The sequence below is a fragment of the Nipponia nippon genome, unplaced genomic scaffold, assembly GCF_047370975.1.
Source record: "Nipponia nippon isolate SJK-2023a ecotype South Korea unplaced genomic scaffold, ASM4737097v1 scaffold_5, whole genome shotgun sequence".
In the NCBI taxonomy this organism is placed as follows: domain Eukaryota; kingdom Metazoa; phylum Chordata; class Aves; order Pelecaniformes; family Threskiornithidae; genus Nipponia; species Nipponia nippon.
The window spans coordinates 47,509,320-47,534,415 of record NW_028262369.1 but is presented as its reverse complement, the minus strand read 5'-3'; the positions used below and the strand labels follow the sequence as shown (position 1 = coordinate 47,534,415).

The 25,096-nt window shown below is 37.9% G+C and overlaps 2 protein-coding genes across 8 annotated transcripts; one reads left to right on the top strand and one right to left on the bottom strand.

The window, feature by feature from the left end:
- Window positions 1-35: 35 nt before the first annotated feature.
- Window positions 36-19,202, top strand: RO60 (Ro60, Y RNA binding protein). Of its 5 annotated transcripts, XM_087733019.1 has the most exons (10): window positions 36-176; window positions 4,120-4,156; window positions 5,628-6,227; window positions 6,736-6,956; window positions 7,207-7,353; window positions 8,819-8,956; window positions 9,271-9,387; window positions 10,128-10,241; window positions 10,696-10,842; window positions 12,125-19,202. In XM_087733019.1, the coding sequence occupies exons 3-10, from the start codon at window positions 5,648-5,650 to the stop codon at window positions 12,275-12,277; spliced, it is 1,617 nt and encodes a 538-aa protein (XP_087589145.1). In that variant the 5' UTR covers window positions 36-176; window positions 4,120-4,156; window positions 5,628-5,647; the 3' UTR covers window positions 12,278-19,202. The 5 variants fall into 5 exon arrangements, 4 of the variants coding, with proteins under 4 accessions (XP_087589145.1, XP_087589147.1, XP_087589144.1 ...); XR_015698958.1 differs by lacking the exon at window positions 4,120-4,156 and having other exon boundaries at window positions 10,128-10,234; window positions 12,125-12,261; XM_087733021.1 differs by lacking the exon at window positions 4,120-4,156 and having other exon boundaries at window positions 5,628-5,692.
- Window positions 18,497-23,033, bottom strand: GLRX2 (glutaredoxin 2). 3 transcript variants are annotated; one of them, XM_087733027.1, is made up of 4 exons: window positions 22,957-23,033; window positions 22,292-22,361; window positions 20,631-20,807; window positions 18,497-20,075 (listed from the first exon to the last, which is right to left on the bottom strand). In XM_087733027.1, exons 1-4 carry the CDS (start codon window positions 23,010-23,012, stop codon window positions 19,956-19,958), a joined length of 423 nt encoding a protein of 140 aa, XP_087589153.1. In that variant the 5' UTR covers window positions 23,013-23,033; the 3' UTR covers window positions 18,497-19,955. The 3 variants fall into 3 exon arrangements, with proteins under 3 accessions (XP_087589153.1, XP_087589156.1, XP_087589154.1); XM_087733030.1 differs by having other exon boundaries at window positions 22,508-23,013; XM_087733028.1 differs by having other exon boundaries at window positions 22,526-23,011.
- Between the last annotated feature and the right edge of the window lie 2,063 nt (window positions 23,034-25,096).

Sequence of the window (25,096 nt, the reverse complement as noted above, 5' to 3'; positions counted from 1 at the left end):
CTGTCCCCCGCGCCCGGAGCCGGCTCCGCCACCGCCCGCCATCCCGGGTGCCCTCCCCTCCCCATCGTCCGGCGGCCGCCGCAGCTCCCTGGGGCTGCGCCACTGCTCGGCGTCGGAGGCCGCGCTGGCCCGGGCAGGCCCTGCCCCGCGGCCCCTCCCAGGCCGCGGCCTCGCAGGCAAGTCGCGCCTCCCGGGGGAGCGCTGAGGGCGGGGGGAGCGGGCTGGCCCCGGCCGGCTGGCCGGCGGCGCGGCGCGGGTGTGGGCTCCCCCTCCGTGTCAGCCCCGGCGCGGGAGCGGGCGGCCTCTCCGGCGCGGTTGGCGTGGATGTCGGAGGAATGCGGAGAGGCCATCTCCGTAAATGGCCACCTCCGGCTTGGCACCTGGGCGCTGGAAACCCCGTGAGGGGGGATCAAAGGGCCTGTCCTTCGGGGTTACTCGTCTGCCGCGCCCTCGCTGGTGTGTGTCGTCTGTAGAGAGACTGACAGCTGAACTCACAGGTTTTCGGGTGTTACCTTTAGATGCTTTTTCTTCATGGTTTTATTCTGCGTCAGCTAAGCTACCTTGTCCCTCCAGTCAATAATTTTTTTAAGAAAACAGACTTTTAAGCAAATTCTGTCGTACAATTTTTTGAGCAAGTCTGTGGTTCACGCCGTCTGGTATCTCCTACACTGTCATCGTACTGGTGATCATGCCATTTGTGATGTGGAAAACGTTCTCCTAGCATTCCTGTTTACATAGAGGTGCTTATCTTCGGAAGTATGAGGACTTACGTTGTTGTCAGAGCGCTGCTGTAGTGCAGGTGTATTTTGTTACAAGCATAGCTCAGTGTGATGGTTACAGTTTCTCTGCTCAATAAACTAGAAGACATTCTTTCTGATCTTCAGTTAATGCTTGTGCAAAATTTTGAGAGCAGAGACTGCATTTTCTTATACAAGAAAGTGTATATGATTTTTAAGTATTTGAAGGCAATTTGAAGTGTTGTCTTCAAAATGTCAATGCATTTTTTTCACAAAAGGTCTGACTTGGTTAAAGTTTAATTCCGTATGTTTTCACTACGAAGTTTGATTCTGCACTGTTAACATAGCAGGTAAATTTAAGAAATTAAGTTAGAACCTGTAGTTCTGTTACAGCTTTGTGCTCTTTGTATTTTTTTTAATATGTACCTGAAACTTGTACTGTAAGACATTTTATTTCTTAGGAAAACTAGGGGTGAATTGTAAAAGTCGCAGAAAATAACAGGAAAACTCAATCACGTTATGGTACAGCAACATAAAGATACTGACTTACCAATCAAGATGTAAGTGCTGTATAGGCTGTTTCAGACCAGTCAAAGCCATATTTTACTTATAAATTAATTGATATGGTGTTTGGAATATAAAAAAAATTTCCCTTAGTGTTTTTTGTCTTTCATTAATAATAGTGGGCAACCATGAATTTTAGTTCAGCAACTTTTGTTATAAAGTGTCTAGTCTGTAACTTTCAAGACTTTTCACATTGCTGTTTGCATTCAAGTAGCTCAGAAATTGGAAATGCTTATGGAGCCAGACTATCATTGATAAATCCTCCATGAGCGTTTGAAATTCAAGTTCACTGCTGCAGCTCAGCAGATGAAGAGTAGGGTTATGGTAGAGCATACGTTAAGTGCGTATTTGCATTTATCTATCTGCAAGGGTGAAAGTTGTCTGTGTTGTACAGGTGTTAAAGGAGAAAATAAGCTTGAGGTCTGGGCAGAGGAGAGGGACTGGTTAGAGGGAGAGAATAGCTTTGGGAATTCGTGAGGTTAAAATACAAAACAGGAGTTAGAAATGGCCAGCATGGTTTAAATAGTTCAACACTGAACTTTCCAGTAAATCCTGGTGAAGTTTAAATTTGATACTTCTAGTGTGGCTGGTTAGTAGTGAAATTACTGATTTGCATCAGCTATTGCAGATTTCAAGGGTAATTCTTAAAATATAGATTTATTTTAAGGAATTTAAAATTCATATTACGATCCAAAAGATTATGTCGGTTTGAAGCTCTTTTCAAATCCCCGAGGCAGCAATAAGCTATTTGAGATAAGTCTGTTTTGTATCCTAGATTGCTTATCAGAAGGCATTAATAACTTTATTAAAGGTTTCAGAAGACATGTCATAGGCATTTTTAATGAGAAAAGTACTGCAGGTAATTAATTCCATTGTGAAATACTATGTTTCATCTGAGAAGACAGCTTTGAGGGCTGAGTGAAAATGAAGCGTTACAAAAGGTGGAAATTGCAACCGCATCTGTTTTTGTAGGTCATAGCATAATTCCTAAGAAGGCAAATCAAAGAGCTAAGCTTCAGAAAAACTAGAAGTAGCTTCAGAAAAACTAGAAGTGTACATTTGCAACTGTCTTTTATAATATGGATGTTTGTGTCAGAAGCCTATGGATGCTAGCACGTACCTCTTTTCGGTGCTATGAGTCCATACAAAAGCCTAGTCCGTACAAAAGTAAACATAAAAATGATCCATTATTAATGTGCATAAGTTAGGTTTGTTACATGGTGTAATAGAGAAGTGCAGCAGGAGAATTTTTTTCTCTGATGGTTAGCTCTGAACTTCTTTAATACAATACAATTAACATCACACTGCATATTCACATATAACAATGAAGTAGTGAACTGTTTGCCTTTCAGGATGATGCCTTTGGTGGAAATACTGATCTCGTGTTACAGTATTTTATAAATAAATCTAGATTTCAATCCATGTAAATATTATTTGTAATTTTAGAAATGTTACTATTTCATTTAGGTTTTGCTGCCATTCTCAGAGTAGTGATGACAACGGTAGCTAATTTGTATTAGTGACTATAAAACTAAGCGTGTGAGGGCAAGTGAGGCTCTCCAAGTGAGAATTAAAATAAAATGGACATATCAGATGGAACCTGTGCAAATGGAAAAGCGTAGGAAAAAACCTCTACAATATTCAAAGTAGTGCTGGTATTTCTTAATATAATCAGCTAAGTGAGATGGTAAATGTTTTGTTTAACCAAAAGCATACCCTTGGAGTTCACTTTAAGTCTTAGTAATCCACAGGTGACTGAAAAGAGTTTTTACATTAGTCTCATTTTAATGTAGTAATATTTATTATAGCAGGGGTATGAAAGATGCGACAAGAATTATTCTCAAGATTTCATATATATGGAGATCTCATTACTCATGCATGATCCTTTATCCTCCCCATTCTTATTTTTGCTTCAGGTTAATGGTGTTTTTTAGTGTCTTTCTGTGTACCCTTTTTTTCTGATAAATAAACTAATGGATGCTGACTGTGATTTCAGGATTTTTTGTTTGGGTTTTGTATGTTTATTATGAAACATTACCTACTGTTTAATGAAACCAGCTAATTGAAGTGTATTGAAATAAAATATAGACATTAAAATGTACTGATACAGTATTCATGCATTGCAAATACCACCCTTGTTATTTTCAGTGTATTTGCATGCTTCAGATGTCAGTGAAAAAGTCGGCTCAACCATGATGTGTATTTAAATTGGTTTGGCATGAAACATGGTTAGAATATTTAAGCACTGACAAAAATAGCTGAGCACTGGTGTTCTGAATAATACAATGAAAGATATTTCTTAGTTCATTTTTAACTGAAACCTGCATTTTTAAACTAGGTATCAGCACATGGCTTCTATTTTTATGATTTTAGCAGCATCCAGAATATAATGGGAGCACTGATGATTATTTGTTATTTAATTCTGGCTGCAGACAGCACATCAGTGCAGATAGGCAAGAATGGGGGAAGGGTACATTTCTAGTCTCTTGCAGAGGAAAGAAAATTCTGAATTCTGTGTCAAAGAGAAAGTAGGGAAATTGTGTGTAAATCAGTGTGTTACCTAAACTGGGGGGGGAAATCTCTGTCTGCATTAGTAACATTTATTTGTGCTAGATTATCCTGGTAAATGAAGCAAAATGGCTTTTATCGTCAGTATCCAAATAAGCATGTCAAAAGTAGATAACTGCAGTACCTAAAAATTGTTAAGTGGATTTCTTCGAAATGTCATTTGTGTGTGCTCAGACTTTAGTGTGTGCATATTTTAAGATCCATGTGCAGTTTGATGGAGTGGATTATTGGTGTGTTTTTTTTTTTATAGGACCTCTTGGTGGTATTGAGTGTCTTTTTATTGTTTGGTAAGAACTGAGAAAACTGAATTTATTGTTGTCATATTAATGTTTCGGAGATAGTGATGATGATGAATTTTCTTCCCCTTACCCTGCTGATTTCATTTCACCTGCATTTATTTCAGTTTAAATGCTATGGCTTGAATTTTACTATGCTAGATGTTTTCCAAGTAAGAGCAGTGTTGTTGCTTACAAATACTACAGCTGAACTCTCTTGCAGCTCAAGAATGTATAAAGACCTAAAAGATGGTGAATTTTTGTGCTGTGTTTTGCTTCTTAACCTCAAATGTAAAGCAGTACAGAGTTTGTTGTTAGGTCTGTGTGTTTTCTTGGATCTCACTTTGTCCTGGTTTCGGCTGGGACAGAGCTAATTTTCTTCTTAGTAGCTGGTATAGTGCTGTGTTTTGGATTTAGGATGAGAATAATGTTGATAACACCCTGATGTTTTAGTTGTTGCTAAGTAGTGCTTATACTAAGTCAAGGACTTTTCAGCTTCCCATGCTCTGCTGGGTGCACAAGAAGCTGGGAGGGGGCACAGCCAGGACAGCTGGCCCAGACTGGCCCAAGGGCTATGCCATACCGTATGACGTCATGCTCAGTATATAAACTGTGGGGAGCTGGCTGGGGGACAGCAATCGCTGTTTGGGGACGGGCTGGGCATCAGTCAGCGGGTGGTGAGCAATTGCATTGTGCATTGCTTGTTTTGTATATTTTTTTATCATAATTATTATTATTTTCTCTTCCTCTGCTGTCCTATTAAACTGTCTTTATTCAGCCCATGGGTTTTACTTTTTTTTTCCCCTGATTCTCTCCCCAGTCCCTCTGCAGGGATGAGGGTGAGCAAGCGGCTGTGTGGCGCTTAGTTGCCGACTGGGGTTAAACCACAACACACTTGAAACAGCAGACTATTTGAGCCTGTAATAAAGATAACTTTTTATTGAGCTGCTGTCAGTTGTTAAGAAGCTGTTGTCTAAGCCTCACTGAAACCCGCCATATTTAAACTCTCACAAAGTCTTCTGACTAAACAGTTTTTCAGTATTTTAGCTCTTTATTTTGGCATCATGTTTCTTCAGTTGGTCAGTATTACCAAGTCTTCAGCAAAATAGAGTAGGGCAAGATCTGAGTTTTGAGCAATTTAGTATGCAATTCAAAAATCTACCTAAGAAAGTGGTGTAATATATTAGTGGCAAAAGGGCATAATACCAGCCGTGTTTTCTGCGTGCCACTTACCAGGGTTAAGTAGTTTCTAAGTTGGTTTCAAGGAAATAAATTTGTCACCATTGTAATTCAGATTTTTTTGTTTCTTTTGCCCTAACAGATGTGTATTATTGCATACTTAGAGTATACTCTTATTAAATTTATGATGGAAAAGTTACAAGTGTATAGATAAGATATATTTACTTTGCTAACAAGTGATAAAAGAGTAGAGTCATAAGGTTTTCACAGTAGTTCTTAATAAACTTTATTATTCTTTCAACAGACCTCTTGGAAGTGTAAACAATGGAGGACGAGGAAAACCAAGTGCAACTCCTGAATGAAAAGCAGGTGCCGAACTCTGAAAGTGGTTATGTGTGGCATGTCACCGATATGAATCGACTGCAACGTTTCTTGTGTTTTGGTTCAGAAGGTGGTACTTATTACATCAAGGACCAGAAGCTGGGCTTTGAAAATGCAGAAGCTTTAATAAGACTGATTGAAGAGGGTAGAGGTTGTGAAGTTGTTCAAGAAATAAAGACATTTAGTCAAGAAGGCAGAGCAGCAAAACAGGAGCCCTTGCTTTTTGCTCTTGCAATTTGCTCACAGTGTTCTGATGCAAAAACAAAACAAGCAGCATTTAAAGCTGTTCCTGAGGTGTGTTGCATACCAACTCATCTCTTTACTTTCATCCAATTTAAAAAAGATCTGAAGGAGGGCATGAAATGTGGCATGTGGGGCCGTGCACTGAGGAAAGCTGTTGCAGATTGGTACAATGGAAAGAATGGCATGGCTGTTGCTTTAGCAGTTACAAAATATAAACAAAGAAGTGGTTGGTCTCATAAAGATCTTCTGAGGTTGTCCCACCTAAAACCTGCCAGTGAAGGTAATAAATTTTTATTTACCTGAACATGCTGTGTTTTAAACCTTTTATATTTTCTGTGGAACTATTTTGGAAACCCAAGTACCCTTGTAGACTGATGATTTCTTAGTGATGGCATTGTGTAAATTGCACCTTAAAAATGTGAGTGGTCGTATCAGAAATTGACCTGTTTATCTTCAAGGTAAACAGAGTTTGTTCCTTCTGTTTCTTATGTCAAGAGAAGATAAAATAATACAGTTCCCTCAATTTGTTCCTATTTGCTTACAAACAATGAAATAACACTTTTTCATTATTTGGGAAGATCTGTTGGTTTCAAATATGTTAGGCTCCTTACTTCTAAGGAGAATAATACAGTAATTAAAACTACTGCTCTAAGTTGTGTGGGGCTGACCAGCTGTAAGCTGGTTGGCAGGTCTGAGAATGAAACCTGTTAACCCATTTGCTTGCTAGAATGATAAATGCCAGTATAAAGATGGTAATCCTGCTTGGAAAATATTTTTCTTTTCAACAGGAATTGCTATAGTCACTAAGTATATTACCAAAGGGTGGAAAGATGTCCAAGAGGCTTATAAAGACAAAGCAGTTTCTGCTGAGACTGAAAAACTCTTAAAGTATCTGGAGGCTGTGGAGAAAGTAAAGCGCACAAAAGATGAATTGGAAGTTACTCATTTAATAGAGGAATATGGTCTAGTTAGAGAGCATCTCCTGACAAACCATCTGAAATCTAAAGAGGTAGGTAAACTTCATTAGCTTTGTATTCTCTTTAGAGTAACACTTTTCAGAGTCTTAAGTCTAGATTTCCATAAAAAATAGTCCTTATGCTGTTTTTCAAGTTATTTACCCAAGTAGCTAATTTAAAATAATGAAGACCTTCATATAACTTCTACGTTTATTTTAAAATACACTTATTTAATGTACAGATGTCAGTTCTTGTAGTTTAGGAATCTCATCTTTTTTTTCCCTTCTCTTTCTTCGATTGTAGGTTTGGAAGGCATTGCTGAAGGAGATGTCCATTACTGTATTGTTGAGAAATTTAGGAAAACTGACAGCAAATTCAGTGCTTGAACCACGAGGTTCAGAAGTGGCAATAGTATGTGAAAGACTGAGAAATGAGAAACTGCTAAAAAAGGTAAGAAATTTTTCATAATCAGTGCCAGCCTTTGTGGTTTTTAATCTCTTCCTAAACTGTATTTCTTCAGGCAACCTCTTTACAAAATAAAAGGGATGTTCTTTGGAAGAAATGTGTAGTTTTTTCTTTAAAAAAAAACTGCAATAGAATACATGCACTTTTATTTTAAAACCTGTATCTATCATTTCTCATTTGATTTCCCCCCTCCCCTATTTCTGAAACTTTTCTACAAATTTAGTATATTGACAGCTAGGATCTTTTCTTAAATTAGGGCTGTGGCAAGCTTTGCCTGTTGGGTTCATCTATTGCTTCTGAGTCTTGTAATTTAGAATCAGCAATATAAGCTTAAAAAGTGAGTGGAAGTTACTTGTGTAGGATCCTAGGAAGTGAATGAAGAAACTAGCATAGCAGCTGAGAGGAAAAAGAATACAGAACAAGGAGACTTTGTCCTTTCAGATTGCTTTACTATCCGTCAAAGAGGTACAAAATAAGAGGGGAAAAGAAGGTTCCCCAAAGAGAGAATAAAATTTTCAGGAATTTAATGGGAGATAGAGGAGATAAGTGGCTTTTTCTAATAGTTTTGTGAGTTGGGGAGATTAAAATCAGGACACTTAACTTCTTCAAGACCGTAGTTGAATTGAGGACAACAGTAGGTCCTTTTTTTCCTGTGCCACCGCTCTTCCGTTTCTCTGGTGCCTTCTTTAATCATGCATAGTTACCGAGTCACTGGAGAAGGGAGAGCAAAGATGGTGGCACAATACCTTGGTGGAAGAAAGATGATGGACAGGCATTCAGATTTGCTGAGGTTTGCTGCTATAGTGATTAATGACTGAAACTCCTCTTGAGGAAAAAGATAACAAAATGTTGATAAATCAGTAAAGCAAAGATGTGGTTTATAATACTTAGCATGCAGCAGCCACTGATTTGATTTATGTAGGGAAAGCCAAAAAAACAAGAAAGTGTTTGGACTGTCTTCTTATAGTGAGAGGAGAATGAATGCTGTATTCTGAAAATAGTTACTTTATCCAGTTTTACTGTATCTGATACAAAACTAGTTTTAAGTTTGTTCTTTTCCTAACTCAACTCCTTTCCCCTCAGCAGGACAGGGACTTTCTCTTATTGTAAGCATGTGATAGAAAATAGCACTGGACAATCATAGATAGAGCTGTGAAATTTCACCAAAATTCTGGTGATGGCATAAGATAACATTTGCAATTCCTTGGAGGATTCTGGAGCAGGAATGAGGTCCATTACCAGTAACTGACAAGTATCAGTTCATACAACAGCTGTGTAAAGACTTCATGAACTCTTCAAACTTAATGAACATCAAATAACAATAAACTAAAACAGAGGTTTTTTTTTTGTAGTAGGATCTTAGTTTTAGGTTTTTTGTTTGGTTGGTTGGTTGGTTTTTTTGAGGAGTTCAGATCTTCAAAAACTTACTGTTGATTTCTTTTGCCTGTAGGGTAGAATACATCCATTCCATATTTTGGTTGCGTTAGAAACCTATAAAGCTGGACATGGAAGCAGAGGGAAGCTTTGGTGGCGTCCTGATGAAGACATTTTAGAAGCTTTAGATGCCTCGTTTTACAAAACTTTCAAGGTAATACAGTTATTCAATTTGTTAAGCTTTTTAAGAATTCTCTGTTTTCTGAAAGCTTATAAAATGATCAGGAAAAGTTTGTTCAGTGGATAACAATTTTAAAACTTTATAACAAAAATCTTAGGAATTGGGGTTTTATTAAACAAAAAAAATCAAAACTTCATGATATATTCATCTCTTGGCAACATTATTGTCCTAACGTTACCTCAGAAAGGATAAAAAAAAGCCCCACTTCCAGGGTTGAAAGCAGAAGAAAGAAGAAGAAATCAATCTATTAATTATGTGTACCTGTTTTCTTTCTTTTTTCCTTTTAGACAGTTGAACCAACAGGAAAACGCTTCTTACTTGCAGTTGATGTCAGTGCATCAATGACACAAAAAGTTTTGGGCAGCGTGCTCAATGCTAGCACAGTTGCAGCAGCAATGTGTATGGTGAGGCATTACACTTCTTTTATTTGTAACTATTTGCAGCTTGAGCTGCTCTTTTGATACAAAGGTGCTCTGAAGCTGGTTAGAAAGCAGAAGGAAGCTTATATATAATATTTTTTGGGTACGGAAGATGTGACCTTGTGACTCGCTGGTAGACCAGATGCTTAAATCTACTGGCAACCAAATTCAGAAAGATCAAATTGAAGAAGTTGGTTTCCAGTATAAATCAAACTGGTCAAGACTGCTTTTTCACCTACCTTAGCTGAAAATACATTTTAATTTTTTTCAGAGGCATTCATAGAATAATACAGATTGGATTAAGAAATTTTGAAATAATTCTTGTGTGCATTTGAGTTATCAACATGGCCCTTGTATCATAATCACTTTCCCCTCAATGTGATATTCTAAAGCTTCTTGTGTATCTCTATTATAGTGGAGTCAAATATTTGTTGGTGTTTAAAAATGTTTAGTTTTTTATGTCAGAGGGGAGAGAAGAAATATGGAGGTATCTTTAGTTACAGTAATTAGAGCAGTCCTTTAGCTCTGATTTTTGCAATGTTTATTTGCAGTAATATTACAGAATATTTAAAGTGTAGAGTGAAGCAGTAGTGCATATGAGGAGCCATGGTGACTTAAATACAAAAGGATATGTCATGTTGTGTGTTTGGTAGGGAATGCCTTGATTCAGACATTAAAAATTCTGAATAAAATAACTAAATTATTTTTGTCTTCCTCTTTCTCAGGTTGTAGCACGTACTGAGAAGGATTCCCATATTGTTGCCTTTTCACATGAAATGGTCCCTTGCCCAGTGACGGCTGATATGACGTTACCTCAAGTATTAGTGAAAATGTATGAAGTATGTAAAAAAAAAAAAAAAAATAAAAAAAAATTGGGAAATAGTTGTTGCTAACCTCAGAGTGGAGAACTCTCAGCAGTTACACTGTATTTTCTTTGTAATCAATTCTAGTACTGTGTTTAGTCCATATCCGTATAGTAAAACACTGGATTTTTTTTCTCCCTTTTATTTAGAGAATGCCCAGCAAATGTCATTATTTCAACAGCCAGATGTTAAACATTGCAATTTAGAATGGCAGTGTTAGGTCACAATGAATTAGTTTGAAAAGAATATTAAAAAAATCAAACAAAAAAATCCCTGGACAAAACTGAAATTAAATGAATAAGTGAACTGTTGTTTAACAAAGAAGCCTCTGTGTGTGATAAAACATGAAGCTTACATAAAAAGTAATCTTTCCCTGGTTTACTAATTTCTGTATTGATGTGTTCCATGTATATTTTTTTTTTCTTTTAAGATTCCAATGGGTACCACTGATTGTTCCCTTCCAATGATATGGGCTCAAAAAACTCAGACAGCTGCTGATGTCTTCATTGTATTTACCGATAACGAGACCTTTGCGGGAAATACTCATCCTGCAACAGCTCTTAGAGAGTACAGAGAGGTAAATATGCTTCTGACTGTTTATAATTGATGAATACAGTACAAAACAAATACCGGTTCTAAAAATGCTTTAGACTGAACTAGTGGCTTTTTTCAATAGTTACATATTGTTAAAAACTGATATATTTTGTAGTTAGGCAGAATTAGTGCACATATTGCACTAATTGTGCATATGTAAAACCACTGAATTGCTAAAAGGGTTTGTAATTATCCCACCCTGCTCAGTGTACTGCTATATCAATGAAAATTTATTTGGTATTCAGGGAATATATGAATTTCTGTGTTCTATATATAATTGAATAAGTTTTCTTACAGAATGAAATTCGGCTCACAGAATTAAATCTAACTTTGATGTCTGCAGTAGATACCACAAAGTTTAAATGAAGTAATGAAGATAAGCTTGTAGGGAAGGTGTCAGTAGGATGAAGTGACAGTATCTTGTGAAGAAAGCTCATTATGTTTTAAAGGGGCTACTGTAAGCTGTGCAGCTTCATAATTTTAAAACAGAACTAAGAAAATTACCTTCTCCAAGCACATTGCTATTCAAAACTCTTATTTTATCAGCAAACAATCTTTTATGGTTTAAAGGAACTATTTTTTAAACTACAAAAAATACTTTTTGGCAAGCATGTATGTATGGACATTAATCGTAGTATCCTGTCCACCCAGTTGAAATTAATACCAAAAATCTTTAGCTTGTCCACTGTGTTTTAGTTTTCTTAGCTGAGATTAGCTTCCATTCCTAAATCTGTTCTTTAAACAAAGAGTTTCTGTACTCTGGCTTTCATGCCACTTGCTTTGCTTTACCTTAGAGGTTACTAACCTGCAAATTCAGCTCATTTAGCAGAATTGTCCAGGCCACAGTTGTTGTGTTTGTTCAACCAACATTTGGAAATCCTTGCCTTAGAAAAAACCACACTCTTTGACTCCTATTAGATGATTTGATAATTATTATTGAAAGTTTTCTCTCAGAATGAACTGCAGAATAGCAAATGCAATCTTTGCATTTGAAATAATCTATGAATCTTAGTATTGCAGGAAAGTTGTGCTAATATACCTCATTGTAATTATTTCCATTTATTTAAATATATCTGCTGCAGGTTAAGTACAATGTTAAAAGGCAGTCTGCAATTCTGGTTATGGCATATCTAGTTTCTGTCAGTATGCGTATTCAGACAGTGGTTTATGCAAGCAAGATAGCAAGATTTGGCCCTCTGGCATGTTTAAGTATACTTAAACTGTATATGTGTGTTCTGATTATTTTTTTTTTGTCCTTCCTCTAGAAAATGGGTATTCCTGCTAAATTGATTGTTTGTGGAATGACCTCAAATGGTTTTACGATCGCAGATCCAGATGACAGAGGCATGTTGGATATATGTGGCTTTGATACAGGAGCTTTGGATGTTATTCGAAACTTCGCTTTGGATTTGATTTAATTTTCTAGGCATCTGCTCTTCCCAGTGGATCCATTGCTGGCAACAGACTTCACCCTGGGAACTCCCAGCCAAATATACTTTATTAGAATATGGCACATTATATACATATCAGAATGTTACCTTTTTGTGAAGGGAAAACAAGAAAAGCAGATGAGAAATCTCTTTTCTTTTTTCCTGTTGCACACAATTTAAAATAACAGTGGGAAGTTTGCTAAAAGTAGCTACAGGGCTATACAATACATAATTTCATTTATAATATATTATAAATACTGAGAGATTTTTAATTTTTCCCTCCCCTTGTTGCTGTGGAATGCTTGTTTGCAAGAATAAATTGATGAATTACTCTTAGGATGGGGTAGGAAAAAAAAGTGGGTTCAGTATTTTTAATAATGTCAGTTTAACAGCAACTTCATTGAGAGGGTTTTTTTCTTTGGGCTTTTTTTAATCTTTGTATTTTAAACAAATTACTAAGGTTCAACAGTTTCCATTGTTACACTTCAAATCTACAGAAGAAGTATTTTCTGGCACGTATGAGACCATGTGACTGTGATGCAGTATAAAAGTTACCCAGTGAAATTTTATACTGATAAAACTGAAAGTGGAAGAGCTCATGCTAATCTTTTTCTATCTAGATTGTCCCCTGGGTCTTCAGGAGTAAAGTGTAATTCTCTTTAGATAAATTGAGGGGTGGTTTCTGTACAATGCAGTTTCAGAAGCACTATTTTAGATTTAATATGCTTTACAGGAAGTTCTAAAAACTGTTTTTAGTAGAAAAAGACCTTGGAGATGGCTGGGAAGCCATGTTATAACTCCAGGAAGCATCAGCACACTTTCAGTGAGGAAGATCAACAAGTGCATGTGTCTTGGCCTGCTCTTGAAAGCTGAGTGGTAACAACCAGAAACAAAAAGTTACATTTTCTTCAAAAGAATGTATTCAATGATACAGAAACAATCTTCCTAACAGGAGAGTATTTCATTTGTTAAAATCTTTTTGTAGATTAACGTTACTTCTGATTTAGTAAATTAAGTCAAGCTAACATTTTTCAAAACTACCTCCAGTTTATAGTGACCAATTCTTAAAACCTTTTATGAAATGTACAGTTGCCTCCTTCATGTTCTCAAAATCTTGGTTAGGAATTGATTGAAACTGGATTTATTTTTTTTTCAGTCTGATACTAGGAGTGTGAGTAAATAAGGAGAAAGCTAGTGAATATCTTATCACTTTGGAACAGGAATTGATAGCAATTCATGTGTATATGTATTTAATTCTGTGTGTGTGTTTTTATATATGTGTGTATAGGGGGGAGGTTAAAAGGTCTCTTTAGTAGATCACAATCTTAGAAGACAAGAAAGGTTTTTTAGTGATGCTTTTACAACTTCCCCTAAGACATATGTATGTCAGCCTCTTTTATGCTAATTCTGGCTGTTTTAAACAGTGAATTTGATGTTAATTTGAAAATAATTATGATTTATAAAAATAACCCAGTTGTGGTAAATGACATGTAAGACCATATTTTTCTGCCTAAACCCCAAGCTTTTAAATGTAAAATTCAAGTTCATATTATACTTTTGATACTTGTAACACTTTTCGTTATGCCTCATACATATTGATTATAAATGCAAAGCTCTCATTCTGTAGGATGGATACCTCTTTTGGTGCTAAAATGTGAGGTTACATGTTACTGAAGGTATTCTGCTACATACTTATACTCTACCTTAATGAATAAATCAAAACAGTGAGGGAAGCCTTGTCTACCATTAAAACCATGGCTTAAAGAACTGACGGTAGGAATGTTACCTTTCAGTGGACATGAATGTAGTTACTTCTGAATTACCACTGCTCTTACAATACAGCTCTGGTAGAATGCTTGAAGAATACAGGACTGCCACCAGCTTGTCAGGTGACATCTAGAAAAACAAGTGTTCCTACAAAAGCTGAGACATAGCACTTTGAGTTTGAAAAAGAAAATTAGCCATTTCCTATGAAAAATTTCTTACCACTTTTAGTCTCCTTTCTAAGTAAACACCATGAATATGGGGAGTAAACTCATTTGCTCAATACATGTTAATAATTATTTCAAGTAAATGCACTGATGTTTGGGGGTTGGTTTTGGTAGTAATGTGTTTTAAATTACACAATAGTCAAACATCTGATTAGTTGTTTCCTTCTAAGCTAGAGATGTTGAAAATAACTGATAGATAAGTATCTTTTGCAAGTACTTTTTCTTTTTTGGAGTAGTATTTGTGAAGTAATAGGAAATATTTTGGACTAAATATAAAATTAAAACTTAAACAGGTATTTCAAGTAACTTTATGCAGTTAATTGTATAAATTTACTGCAAGTGAAAGATTAGACTAGTTACTAACAGCTTGAATGAACGGTTATAGTAGTGTTGCATCTTTGAAAGCAGTCCAGTTTAAAATACAGTTCCTTGAACTAAAGTGTAAGTGAAGATGAACTTTTCAGTAGAACTTAGAGAAAATGTAGCTCCCTGTATCTATTGACGCTGGATAGCTATGCACCATGTTAAAGATAGTCATCCATGCTGGAGTACATACTGTGCTCCTAAATATTTACCATATCTCTGTACAAAAAATTTTGTTAGAAATAGAATATTGTAAGTGGTTTGGTTATCCGATGTAAAACTAGCACCAACGAGATCATGTTGTCATCTGCTCCTCCTTTAAGATTTTCACAGAGAGGGGAAACTGAAGTAAATGCTGACAGCTGAAACTTTGTAGTGTGTTTCTACCGTTTTCTGTCTGGTTTTGTTATTATCTTACAGTAAGGGGCATAGAAGAATGATGCTGCATATTCGTTTTCCATAGACTGGATCTTTTTTATCTGCCCGTATTCTGAATTTTAGGGGACAGCATGACTCATTTGCCATAACATAAATTTGCCCTGATTTTAGTCTTTAGTTATTAAACTGATAATTTCCAAAATGATATCTGCACATGTAAAGAGGCAATAATTGCTGTAATGTTTTGTTTTTTTTTTTTTAAAAAAAGTGAGCTAAGACAAAGTTGCTAAGCTTAAGCATTAGTTCAGTATACAAGAAATAACCTAGCCTTTCACCAAAGAGGAGACGCTGACTCTTTCAAGTTAATAGTGTTGTTTGCATTGGAGGAATACTTTGACTAACAAAACAAAAACGGGGCTATAATGTTCACTGCAGTTCACCAGTAAAAATTGAACAGGGACAAGTTTAAAAAGAGTTAATTTTATTCAAAACATTAATTAAAAAAAAAGTCAAAATGCAAAGTGCAACTGTAGACTGGGTGAATGCAGGTTTCCTGATATCTAACAGAATTAATAGCCTTTCAGTTTGACTGCCATTTCACTGTGACCCCTTAACAATTCTTAAGTATTAGACTGTTACGTCTAAGACTACAATGTTCAGGCACTTTAGCTTTAAGAAAGAAGAAAAGGATGTAATGGTTGGAAGCACAGCAGAGGTAAAACATTCTTCTGTAATGAAGGGCTGTAACAAATGAACATCAAAGGTCAGGTTTCTTTATGGAAGGGATTCAATCAAGAATGTGGAGAGGGCAGAAGGCACTCAAGATTTCTTAAAAAGCATGCAATACATACATCAGCATTGTATAATAAATTGAATAAAGACAGTAATAATTTTGCCAAGAAATACAATTTCGTGTCAGGAATTTAGAGCTATAGCAAGGAGGAGGAAACTTTAGGATGCTTGTAGAATTAGATTACAGGCAAAATACAGGGTCTTCACCTACAATCCGATGTGTTTAAACAAGAGAAGTCTAAAAGTAGGTATAGGTCTGAAGTCAGGAGGGCCCGTCTAAGTGCCCACCATGTGAGGGCCACTAATAACTGGCCCTAAAATATCTTGCTGCTTAAAACCACTGTTAAACCTGTTTGTTAAACATAAATCATTAGGGGGGTTGTGTTCTGCTCTTTCACTGTTGTTGTTTAATTGGGGCCTCTATGGCTTTAAAAGACTATCCAACGAAGTATTTATTCTTGGCTTAAAAAATACACCAGCAGTTTTGGAAATGTATTTTAATAATGGCTCTGTCTGTAAAAACACTAGGAAAATATTTTTCTTCATTGCAAAATACTGTGCTGCTTAATCACATACCTAACTCACAGCCACCATACCAGAAGCATAAGTATTGGTTCCGTTTATTTTGTTTCTTGCATTACCTTTTTGCTTTGCCCTTCCTTTTCTCTGTTAATGTTGGCTTTTTTCTCCTTTCCCATCTCCTTCTCACCTCAGGCCTATACTTGAATTGCTGTTCACATACAAGCTCTCGTCCATTCCTTTTTTTTGCCTCTGTTCTTCTTCTGCCTTCTGTGCTGCCATTGAGCATGCTGGCTTAGCTAAATAACTTATACCAGAACTGATGTCATAGTATTTATCTTAATTTTAAAAAAATGGGTAATTTGTTCTTTCCTTTGATTATATAAATCCCTTATAAAATATTTAATTTGCTCTATCAGATTTTTGGTAAAACTTTGTGCAAAGATCAGTGACAAAAGTATACTTCGTTTATTTAAAAAAATCCAACATCTGCCTGTGAATGGCTTTATTTTTATAAAGTAACCACTTAAAACTGGCTTTTCAGATTTAAAGCTTTTTTCTAGAATTAGTTCAGTGTGTTGGAGCTTTCCGTTCTGTTAAATATTATCAAGCAGCTGTTACATGCAGAATTAGGGAAACACTTAAATTAATATTCTGGATAAATGGGCAGCTTCTTTGCAGTATTGATTAGAGAAAATCTTCAAAGACTAGGATGTAGAAGTAAACCTAAGCAAAGGATCATTTGTCTTGCTTGCACTTTTAATCCTTTTTTTTTTTTTTTTTTAAGCATTCCATCAGTTTATAGGTTCATTTTGCTATTTGCAGTGGTTCACGGTGGACAAATATGCTGTAAGCTGTTTTAATGACTTTATTGCTGGAATGGTAGAGATTTCATCTTGCCATGATGCGGTATAGTGTACAACATTGCTGAGTAAGAGTTATGGGGGGAAGGTAAAACACTAGGACAGCGTATCGTGTATGTGCTGCTCTGAGAGCTAAGATTTAAGATTAGCTAATTTCAGCAGGAGGTATGGTGTCTTTAAATATGTGTGCTTACGTTTGGATTTATAATTTTGATACTGTAAAGCGTGGTTTCTTTAGGTATTTCTGCATTCTGAATTTAAGTTTAAATATATATATATTTGCATATATATATGTGGTATGTTGAGAACTTTTACAAATGCTTCATTAACAAATAATGAATATAAATAGTTGTTTTCCTAATGTTACCAGCTTCTTAGAGTTAAGCACAACTAGTTACAAATAAAATGTCTTTTCTATTACATTCTCCTATAAAAGTGCAGTTCTACTCTTTAAAAATAATTCTGTATAAAGAAGCAACAGATGGGCGCATTCACAGCCTTGTCTGCTTCGTTAAATAACTTGATGTTTGTTTCCAGCTTCTCACGCTTCTTAGGAGCATGGTATTTAAGCTGGATGAGCAGGTATGGCTTCAGTGTAAGTACAGAATCTTTTAGTGGGTGATTTTTAACATTCAGATCCCAGGACAAGCATTATTTTAAGATAAACAGCTTTGTTCTGGAGACAATGCTAAGCAAAAAATATGGAAATTTGTAATGACTGTTTTTGAGTCCCTCCCTTTTTTTTTTTTTCTAGAGTAGAACCACACTTTAACTGCCATATCATGTTTAAATAACTTAAACATAACATGGCTTTGTGCCATCCAGTAACGAAGGCACTGTCTTGCTGCTACTTTCTATGAAATGATACAAAATTAATGAGAAACTATTTGGATGGGGAGCCTTAATATGGTTAAAAGGAAACATAATTAACCCTTTGAGTGCCTTAAGACATTTCTTCTTTAATAAATGGGCACTCACTTGGATCTGCAGGCATACAGCATGTTTTCTCAACAGTTGGAGTAGAATATTGCTTTAAGTGACAATGCCCTGGGCTTTCTGAAACTTAGAACTCAAAGGGTTATTTTAGACTACTGTTTTGGGACTACTTTTTTTTTTTTTTTTTTTTTAAACAGGGAACAAAATTAAAAGGTCTTTGAAAAATTCCTTTGCATACTATTATTATTATTTTTACATGATGGATTTACCAGCTTTCAGGTGCAAAATTAATGTTAATCTTCTGAGAAAACATACCTGGCTTAAGAATTCTACACAGAGAAAAAGAATATGCGGTTATCACTGTATGTGCAAAATAAATCGCTTTATTAAGTATAAATTTAGGGATAGAGGCGCATTTCTGTGTGTTTACCTTGATGAGCGTGCCCTTGTAAACAAAATTTTAATAAGACAGTGATGAAAATAGCAAAATACAGCGAACTGCAATAATAAAAATATAACAAGGTCAGTGTGTTTAATTAGCTCATTACACATTAAAGATGCACAGTGGAGGCAACTGTATACTAAATACTTTCTACAATGATGCCGTTTAAACATTTCAAATCTGCATCACAAAAATGAAGCTGTCGAATTTTAATTATACTCTTACAGTCCTAGTTGTCTGAAGATAAATGTGATGCTTTTTTCCCTTGAGGGGAAAAAAGTAGTTTAGGTGCACGCAGTGGTGAAAGCAATGGAAATAACAAGAGTCTTATTCACAAGCGAGTAAAAATTCATTGACTTATGTTTTTATTCTAAACTGTGCACCTTTAGTAGTGTAATGGTCCCTTTTACTGAAGAACGGGATATAATTTTCTACTTGCCTATGAACTTTCTTGAAATAACCAAGAGGCTTGGCATTGCCTGGTCTGGCTTTGGATGTACATTGTACTGAAACGATTGAATTTTCGGACGTTTCTTTTAGACATTTAACTGCAAGTTAAAATAGCTAGTGAACTGCATTCTGACTGTAGAATTTAAGTACTAAATAAACTCTATGCATATTAGACCCATTTTACTTGGTCTTAAGTTTCGTGATAGTGTCGATCATAACATAGTTTGTAGCTGCACCGTTCAGTGACAGCAAGCTGGCTGGCTCCCCTAGCAGGATATTCCTGAATGACGCTGTGTAGACTGATAATTCATAGGGCAGAGTTAAGATGAAAACAATTGCCTACCCCTCTGAAGCTGCAAGAATCTTTATTCCCTTTTCTGTAGCAACCGGACATACAATTTGGTAGCGAGGTAATTGGACACTGAAATGTAAGAGAGGCAGACGTGCATACAGCAGTATCACTACAAACTTGTGCTGCTTCATACTTTTTTCATGATTACAATTTGACATTCAGAGAAGAACTGAATTTAAAGGAACCATTAAACGCAACTGACCATTTATTGTAACTGTTGGAACAAAGCTAGAAAGCAAACTAATTTGCAGCAAAAACCCCACAGGATTCTTGTACAGTCTATACTTCTCCGAAGCATAGTATCAGGATGTAATAGCAATCAAATGATATCACTATCTCACACTTAGAGCCCCAAGAGTTACATAATGTTTTTAATCACCATTGTGGTTGTGGTAAAGCTGAGGCAAGGACACCAAGCAATTTGCCAAGTCCAGAAAGTCTGTGTCAGAGAATGATCTATGATTCAGAAATCCACAGCTTGAAGTTGTTGAGTCCAGCTGATGCAGTCTATCTTTGTGACCTTCTAACTTGTCTGAAATTCTGTTTATACCAAGGAAGACTAAGCTAAGGTAGGTGGCTGTCAGGATTTTCTTTTCACTTGACATTGATGAATTAATGGAAGCAGTTTGCCTTCCTCATGAAGCCTCTGAGTATCTGTAGCACCTCCAACAAAAGTCCCATTGACAAACACTCTTGGGACCTATCAAGAAAATGAAAATCGCATTAGTTACTTCTTGGAAAAAAGATAACAATCTAAGCAAGCCCACATGGACTCTAGCATACACACAACAGTTATGTTCTTCCACATGCGTACTTAATATTACCGTACAACTCACACATTTCCATAGTATTTAGAGAGATGGGAAACTTTGTTCACATGCCCCTCAAAAGTGGGATAAAATCACTGTACAGGAGATTGTAATAAAATAATTGAGTTAAGTGAGACTATACAAAATTAAGAAATTACAAGATAAGTGTTAAACACAGTGGGTTAAATATACCTACACAAACGAAAACTGACTTCAATTATCTTAGTGGCAGTATGGAAAAGATCACCTTGGAGAGATAGCCAGAGGGTCTCAAGAGGAAGAGGCGGTACAGAACCCTTCTGCAGCAGCTCGTCTTTAATTTAGGAGCTTGTATCCCACGTTTATTTGTCTCAAAAAAATTAAGAACCTGATATGGTCATAACCCATGAGGAACGTGTACTCCTAAGTTCTTACTTTGCTTGTTACATGTAAGAAAATATACTTACTGTTCTGCCACCAGTCATCTGTTCAAGAATGTCTTGGAACTGGCTTCCGTTTGTGTTCATGTCCAGTTCTACAGCTGTGTAATTTACATTGATATTCTCAAAAAGTTTTTTTGCCATTTTGCAGTAGGAGCATGTTGTTTTAGAGAAAATCACCACACAGTTGTCTGAAATAATGTCCTGTATGCTCAAAAGAATGTTCAAGTCAGTGTGCTTTGTTTTTAAGTCACTGTATTTTAACAGTATTGAACAGTCATGAAAACAAATACAGAAGTTAAAAATCTGCTATTATGGTAACAAATACAGGAAAATTAACTCTCTGTAAAAGGCCTTCTGAGGTATTTTTAACAGGGACTAAGGGAGGAGCTTCCAGCCGTGCTACAGCAATGAGCTGGCTACTTCTGAAGAATCTTCCAAAACACTACTTTCTTCTCAGTTTTTTTACGGTAAAGTGAAAAGCTAGTTTAGCTTCTAAATTTCCCTGACATCTAATGTACAGCCACAAGCATCTTAGGGCAAGGAATGACTACTTTTCTTTAAAAACAAGGAGCAGAACAGTGACTTCTATCAAGGCATCTGTCAAGAAGATATCATCACCTGTATGGTGGGCGCAAAACATATCCACCCCACATTTGTTCTGAAGACCTCTGTGGTGGCCTAGCACCTCCTTTAGGGATGCATCCCATACTTTCATGTCAGAACAAAAATTGCTTCCTACCTGACTACCAAGTCAGACTCTCGACCTCAAAAAGTGCAGTGGCACTTGGCCAGATCCCAAAGAGCATCTGCGCACAAGCACAGCAGGCAGTGAGGCACAACTTCAGCAGTTAGCAGAACTACACGGAAGCTAAAGTGACTTCTGCTCCACTTAAGCTTTTCCGTAAAAGGTATGCGGTATTCTTTGAGTAGAATACCTGGAATCAGTTAAGGCTTAGCAGTATTTAACTTTTCAGGAACGCTATGATCATCTTCTTGTGGGAGCAGAGAAACAGAGGAGTTGGCATTAACGATCTCTACCAGCAGCACTGCTGGCACCTATGAAGCTGCGTATGACTGCACTTGACGCCAAAACTGAGCAGAATGATTGTGGAGCGTGGGGGTATGACTGCCATGCCGTGGTGCCAACCCCAAACCCTCTTTTGCTCTGCAGTCACAGACCTCCCATGGTCTGCCAAACAAGCTGCAGCTCCTTGAATTATTTAGTACAGCTCTCCCTGTCTGTAAGGCAAACAGGATGTGCCGGTGGCAAGCAGAGTGACAAAAAGGATTCTGAGTGGGAGAAAGAAATACCCCTATTACTTTACTGTAAATTCAAGGTGATTTAGACTGTCATGTAGTATCAGTAAATTTACTTTAAAAACCACCGTATTCTTTAAATATTTACTTTACTTGACATCAGTCATTTTACAAGGTTTAATTCCCAATATTGATAGCAGTACTGAATTTGAGTAGAGGTCTGAAAAAAACGTAAAATGGATCCAGCCCAGGAAGATCAGGTTCCAGGGCTGTGGATAAGCAATGCTGCCAGTATTACTTAATGAACGTAAGAATCAGGTTCAACATGCAGAACTATTTACAGAATTTCTTTGTATAAATCAGAAGAGCTTTTAAGTAACTATGGCTTTTAGAAATGTTGAAAATAAGAATTGCATAAATAATGTTACCTGTATTTGATTCGCAGCAGCATCATTAGACAATCCTACAGAAGTAGGCAGACTACTCCCCATTCTGAAACTAAAAAGAAATTAAAGTCAGATATTTGAACTTTCAAACAAATAACACATTTCATAGCTCACAAATTAAAGGTTGGCTTCGTACTCTTTTGTTTAAATATTTAATGTGATTTCTCCATTACATGCAAGTTCAGCTGCAATACCTACAGTCACACTAGTTCTTACATGCAGGAAGGTGAAAACAGATGGATGTTGCAGACGGTAAGAATAACCAAAACGGCTGCCTTCACAAGAGAAAGACTTTCCCCAACGATAATAAAGATACAAGTTTCAAATCTGACACCGGGCTGTATTGAACGTCGCAACCCGACTCTTAAGAGAAGGGACCAGGGTCGTTTTCATCGAAGGAGCGGGTCTCGCAGGCCTGCTGCTCCGAGGCCTGCGCGTCCCGAGGCCTGCGCGTCCCGAGGCCTGCCGCCCCAGGCGGCCCCGGCACCCGCCGCTCCGCTCCCCGGAGGGCCGCTCCTCCGAGAACGTGCGTTCAAAGGGCACGAAGACAGAAAGCAGGCCCCGGCCCCTCGGGCTCGACCCAGGCCCAAGGTTCCGACGCCGGCGGAGAGCTCCCGCCGCTGCCGCGCACCGCCGGCCCAACCCACCCGCGCCGCAGCCGCAGCCCCGCCACCGCCCGGCGCAGCGCCCTCTGCAGGGCCATGGCCGCCAAGAGGAAGGGGCGGGGCTTCTCCGCAGTCCTCACGGCGGTCCGACCCCGCTCGCAGGTCCCCCGCCCCGCCTCCCAGCGGAGCGCGGGGCTGTCCGCCGCGCTGCCGGTGTCCCGAGGCGCCGCGTGCCGGGCGGCACCGCCCCGCCCCGCCCGGTGGCGGTGGGTCCCTCAGGTGAGGGCCCCGGTAACGGCGGTGTCGGGGGTGAAGGCGGCACGGGGCGGGCTGCCGGGGGGAAGGAGCGCCTCCAGAGCCGGGTAGAGAGCGGTGCGGCGGCGGGGGCAGCTCCCGGAGGCGGCGGTACCCGTTAGGGTACAGGTGGTGGCAGGCTGTTTTTCTGAGGAAAAACCGTTCTGGAATTGCGACGTAGGGGTAGCGCAGGCGCTCCGAAGCGCCCCTGTCAGCGGGATGGCGGTTAGGAGAGGGGACAGAGATGGGGCGGCTTTCCGGGAGGCCCCGGGGCGACTTCTGGTGCGGTGGGGGGGAGGGGGGGTGGGGGTGGGGGTCTCCTGCCTCTTGTGGCTGACTCCCAGGTGCCAAGGTTCCGGCCGTGCCTTTGCTTTCTCAAATGTAAAACTAATTTTAAATCTTCTCTGTCTGCGCTTCTCTTGCCTGGTTTTCTTTACGTTTCTTTCCTGCGTTGCCATTATTCAAAGAGTCAGAAACTTACCCGTGAAACAGGAGCGTTCTCAGACAACAAATAGTGTCTTGAAGGATAATGAACTCGTCCCAGTGTCTGGGAAGTTATGCTTGCGGCATGTTTGACTAATCCTGTAATATGTGGAATGTTTTTAGTGACTCCTGGGAAATTCATTTTCTCTTCCTAAAAAAAATTAAAGAATTTGGAGTTTTTATTTTATGTGGGGGTGTTGGGTTTTTTTGTTTCCTCAGACTGTCTAGTAAGAGCTGTTTGGCGATATTCTCTTGCTTCGCTCCCACATAACTTGCTATGGAGCCTGGATCGCTGGTCAAATATGTATGTCCTTGGCAGAGGGTACCCGCTGAGTATCCTCTGAGGGTCCCCACTGGGATCTAGACAAGAATTTCAGTACTGCAGAAACTTCTCTGCCCTTCTCTGTCGAGAGGATAAGTTTGGCAGAGTTGTGCTCTGGATCACTGTTCCGTACTCAGTCCTATGTTTTAAAAAAATAGTGCAAGGAAATCAACTGATGTGTACTGGTTTGGTTTTGCTCACTTGCATATGAAAATGAATGCTGTGTATTCAGACATGGTATAGCTTGCTCCTGTATTATAAGACTTGAACATTTTTTCTTAATGTTATCAATCTTAATGAGCTTACCTATAATGTAAAATTGTCAAACTGTTTTTTTTTTCCAACTTAATTTTTATTTCACATAAAACATCAGCACAACCTGCTAGACTACAGCTCTGTTAAACGAGTCATAAAACACAATTGAAACATTGTACCTATGTGATATACTTTCATTTTACTAGATGGTAACATGCTTTCTCATTTCGGGTAAAAATGTTCTAGCCTAATCTCCTGTGGTAAAGCTTATAAACTCTCAGGTGTCTAATACCGTGTGAAAATAGTTTCTCTGGCATTTCTTATCGAATCCTGATTTAGTGATAAAAGTAATGGTTAATAATCTCACTATGATCCTCAAAGCAAACTGTGGGAATTATTTTGCAAACTCTCATTTAAAACTTCTAATGAAGGCATCCTTGAGTGAAAAAATAAACCAGAACTACAACATTTTCTTGAAACGTGAAAACAAATTTCTCTGTAGCCACGTGTTGCAGCTGATTATGTACTGCATCGTTCACTGCTTACTGAGCAACAGACCACAGCATAACTAAAATGTATGGCTTTTTTGTGTCATTGTAACATAACGACTTTGTATCTTGCTGAATAAAGTATTATTTGTAGTCTAGCAGATGTATGGGATGTGTTTCTTCAGAGGTAACGCTGGTTTAGGTGATGAGGTGGGGTTTCTGCATGAGACGTAGTAATGGGACTTGGCCTGCTGGAAACATTTCAAGTTTCATTCCAACTTTTCATGAGCTATAGCTCCAGTAATCATTACAAATCCAGTCTGAGAAATTATATTCTGTT

What these genes read in the sequence shown, in the direction of transcription:
- RO60 (XM_087733018.1), top strand. Translation starts at nt 5,648, where the DNA reads ATGGAGGACGAGGAAAACCAAGTGCAACTCCTGAATGAAAAGCAGGTG. An exon ending in CCTAAAACCTGCCAGTGAAG is followed by an intron (nt 6,228 to 6,735) that starts GTAATAAATTTT and finishes TCTTTTCAACAG; the next exon opens with GAATTGCTATAGTCACTAAG. An exon ending in CGTTTTACAAAACTTTCAAG is followed by an intron (nt 8,957 to 9,270) that starts GTAATACAGTTA and finishes TTTTCCTTTTAG; the next exon opens with ACAGTTGAACCAACAGGAAA.
- GLRX2 (XM_087733027.1), bottom strand. Translation starts at nt 23,012, where the DNA reads ATGGCCCTGCAGAGGGCGCTGCGCCGGGCGGTGGCGGGGCTGCGGCTG. An exon ending in CTGCTGCGAATCAAATACAG is followed by an intron (nt 20,808 to 22,291) that starts GTAACATTATTT and finishes TTGAGCATACAG; the next exon opens with GACATTATTTCAGACAACTG. An exon ending in AGATGACTGGTGGCAGAACA is followed by an intron (nt 20,076 to 20,630) that starts GTAAGTATATTT and finishes TTTTCTTGATAG; the next exon opens with GTCCCAAGAGTGTTTGTCAA.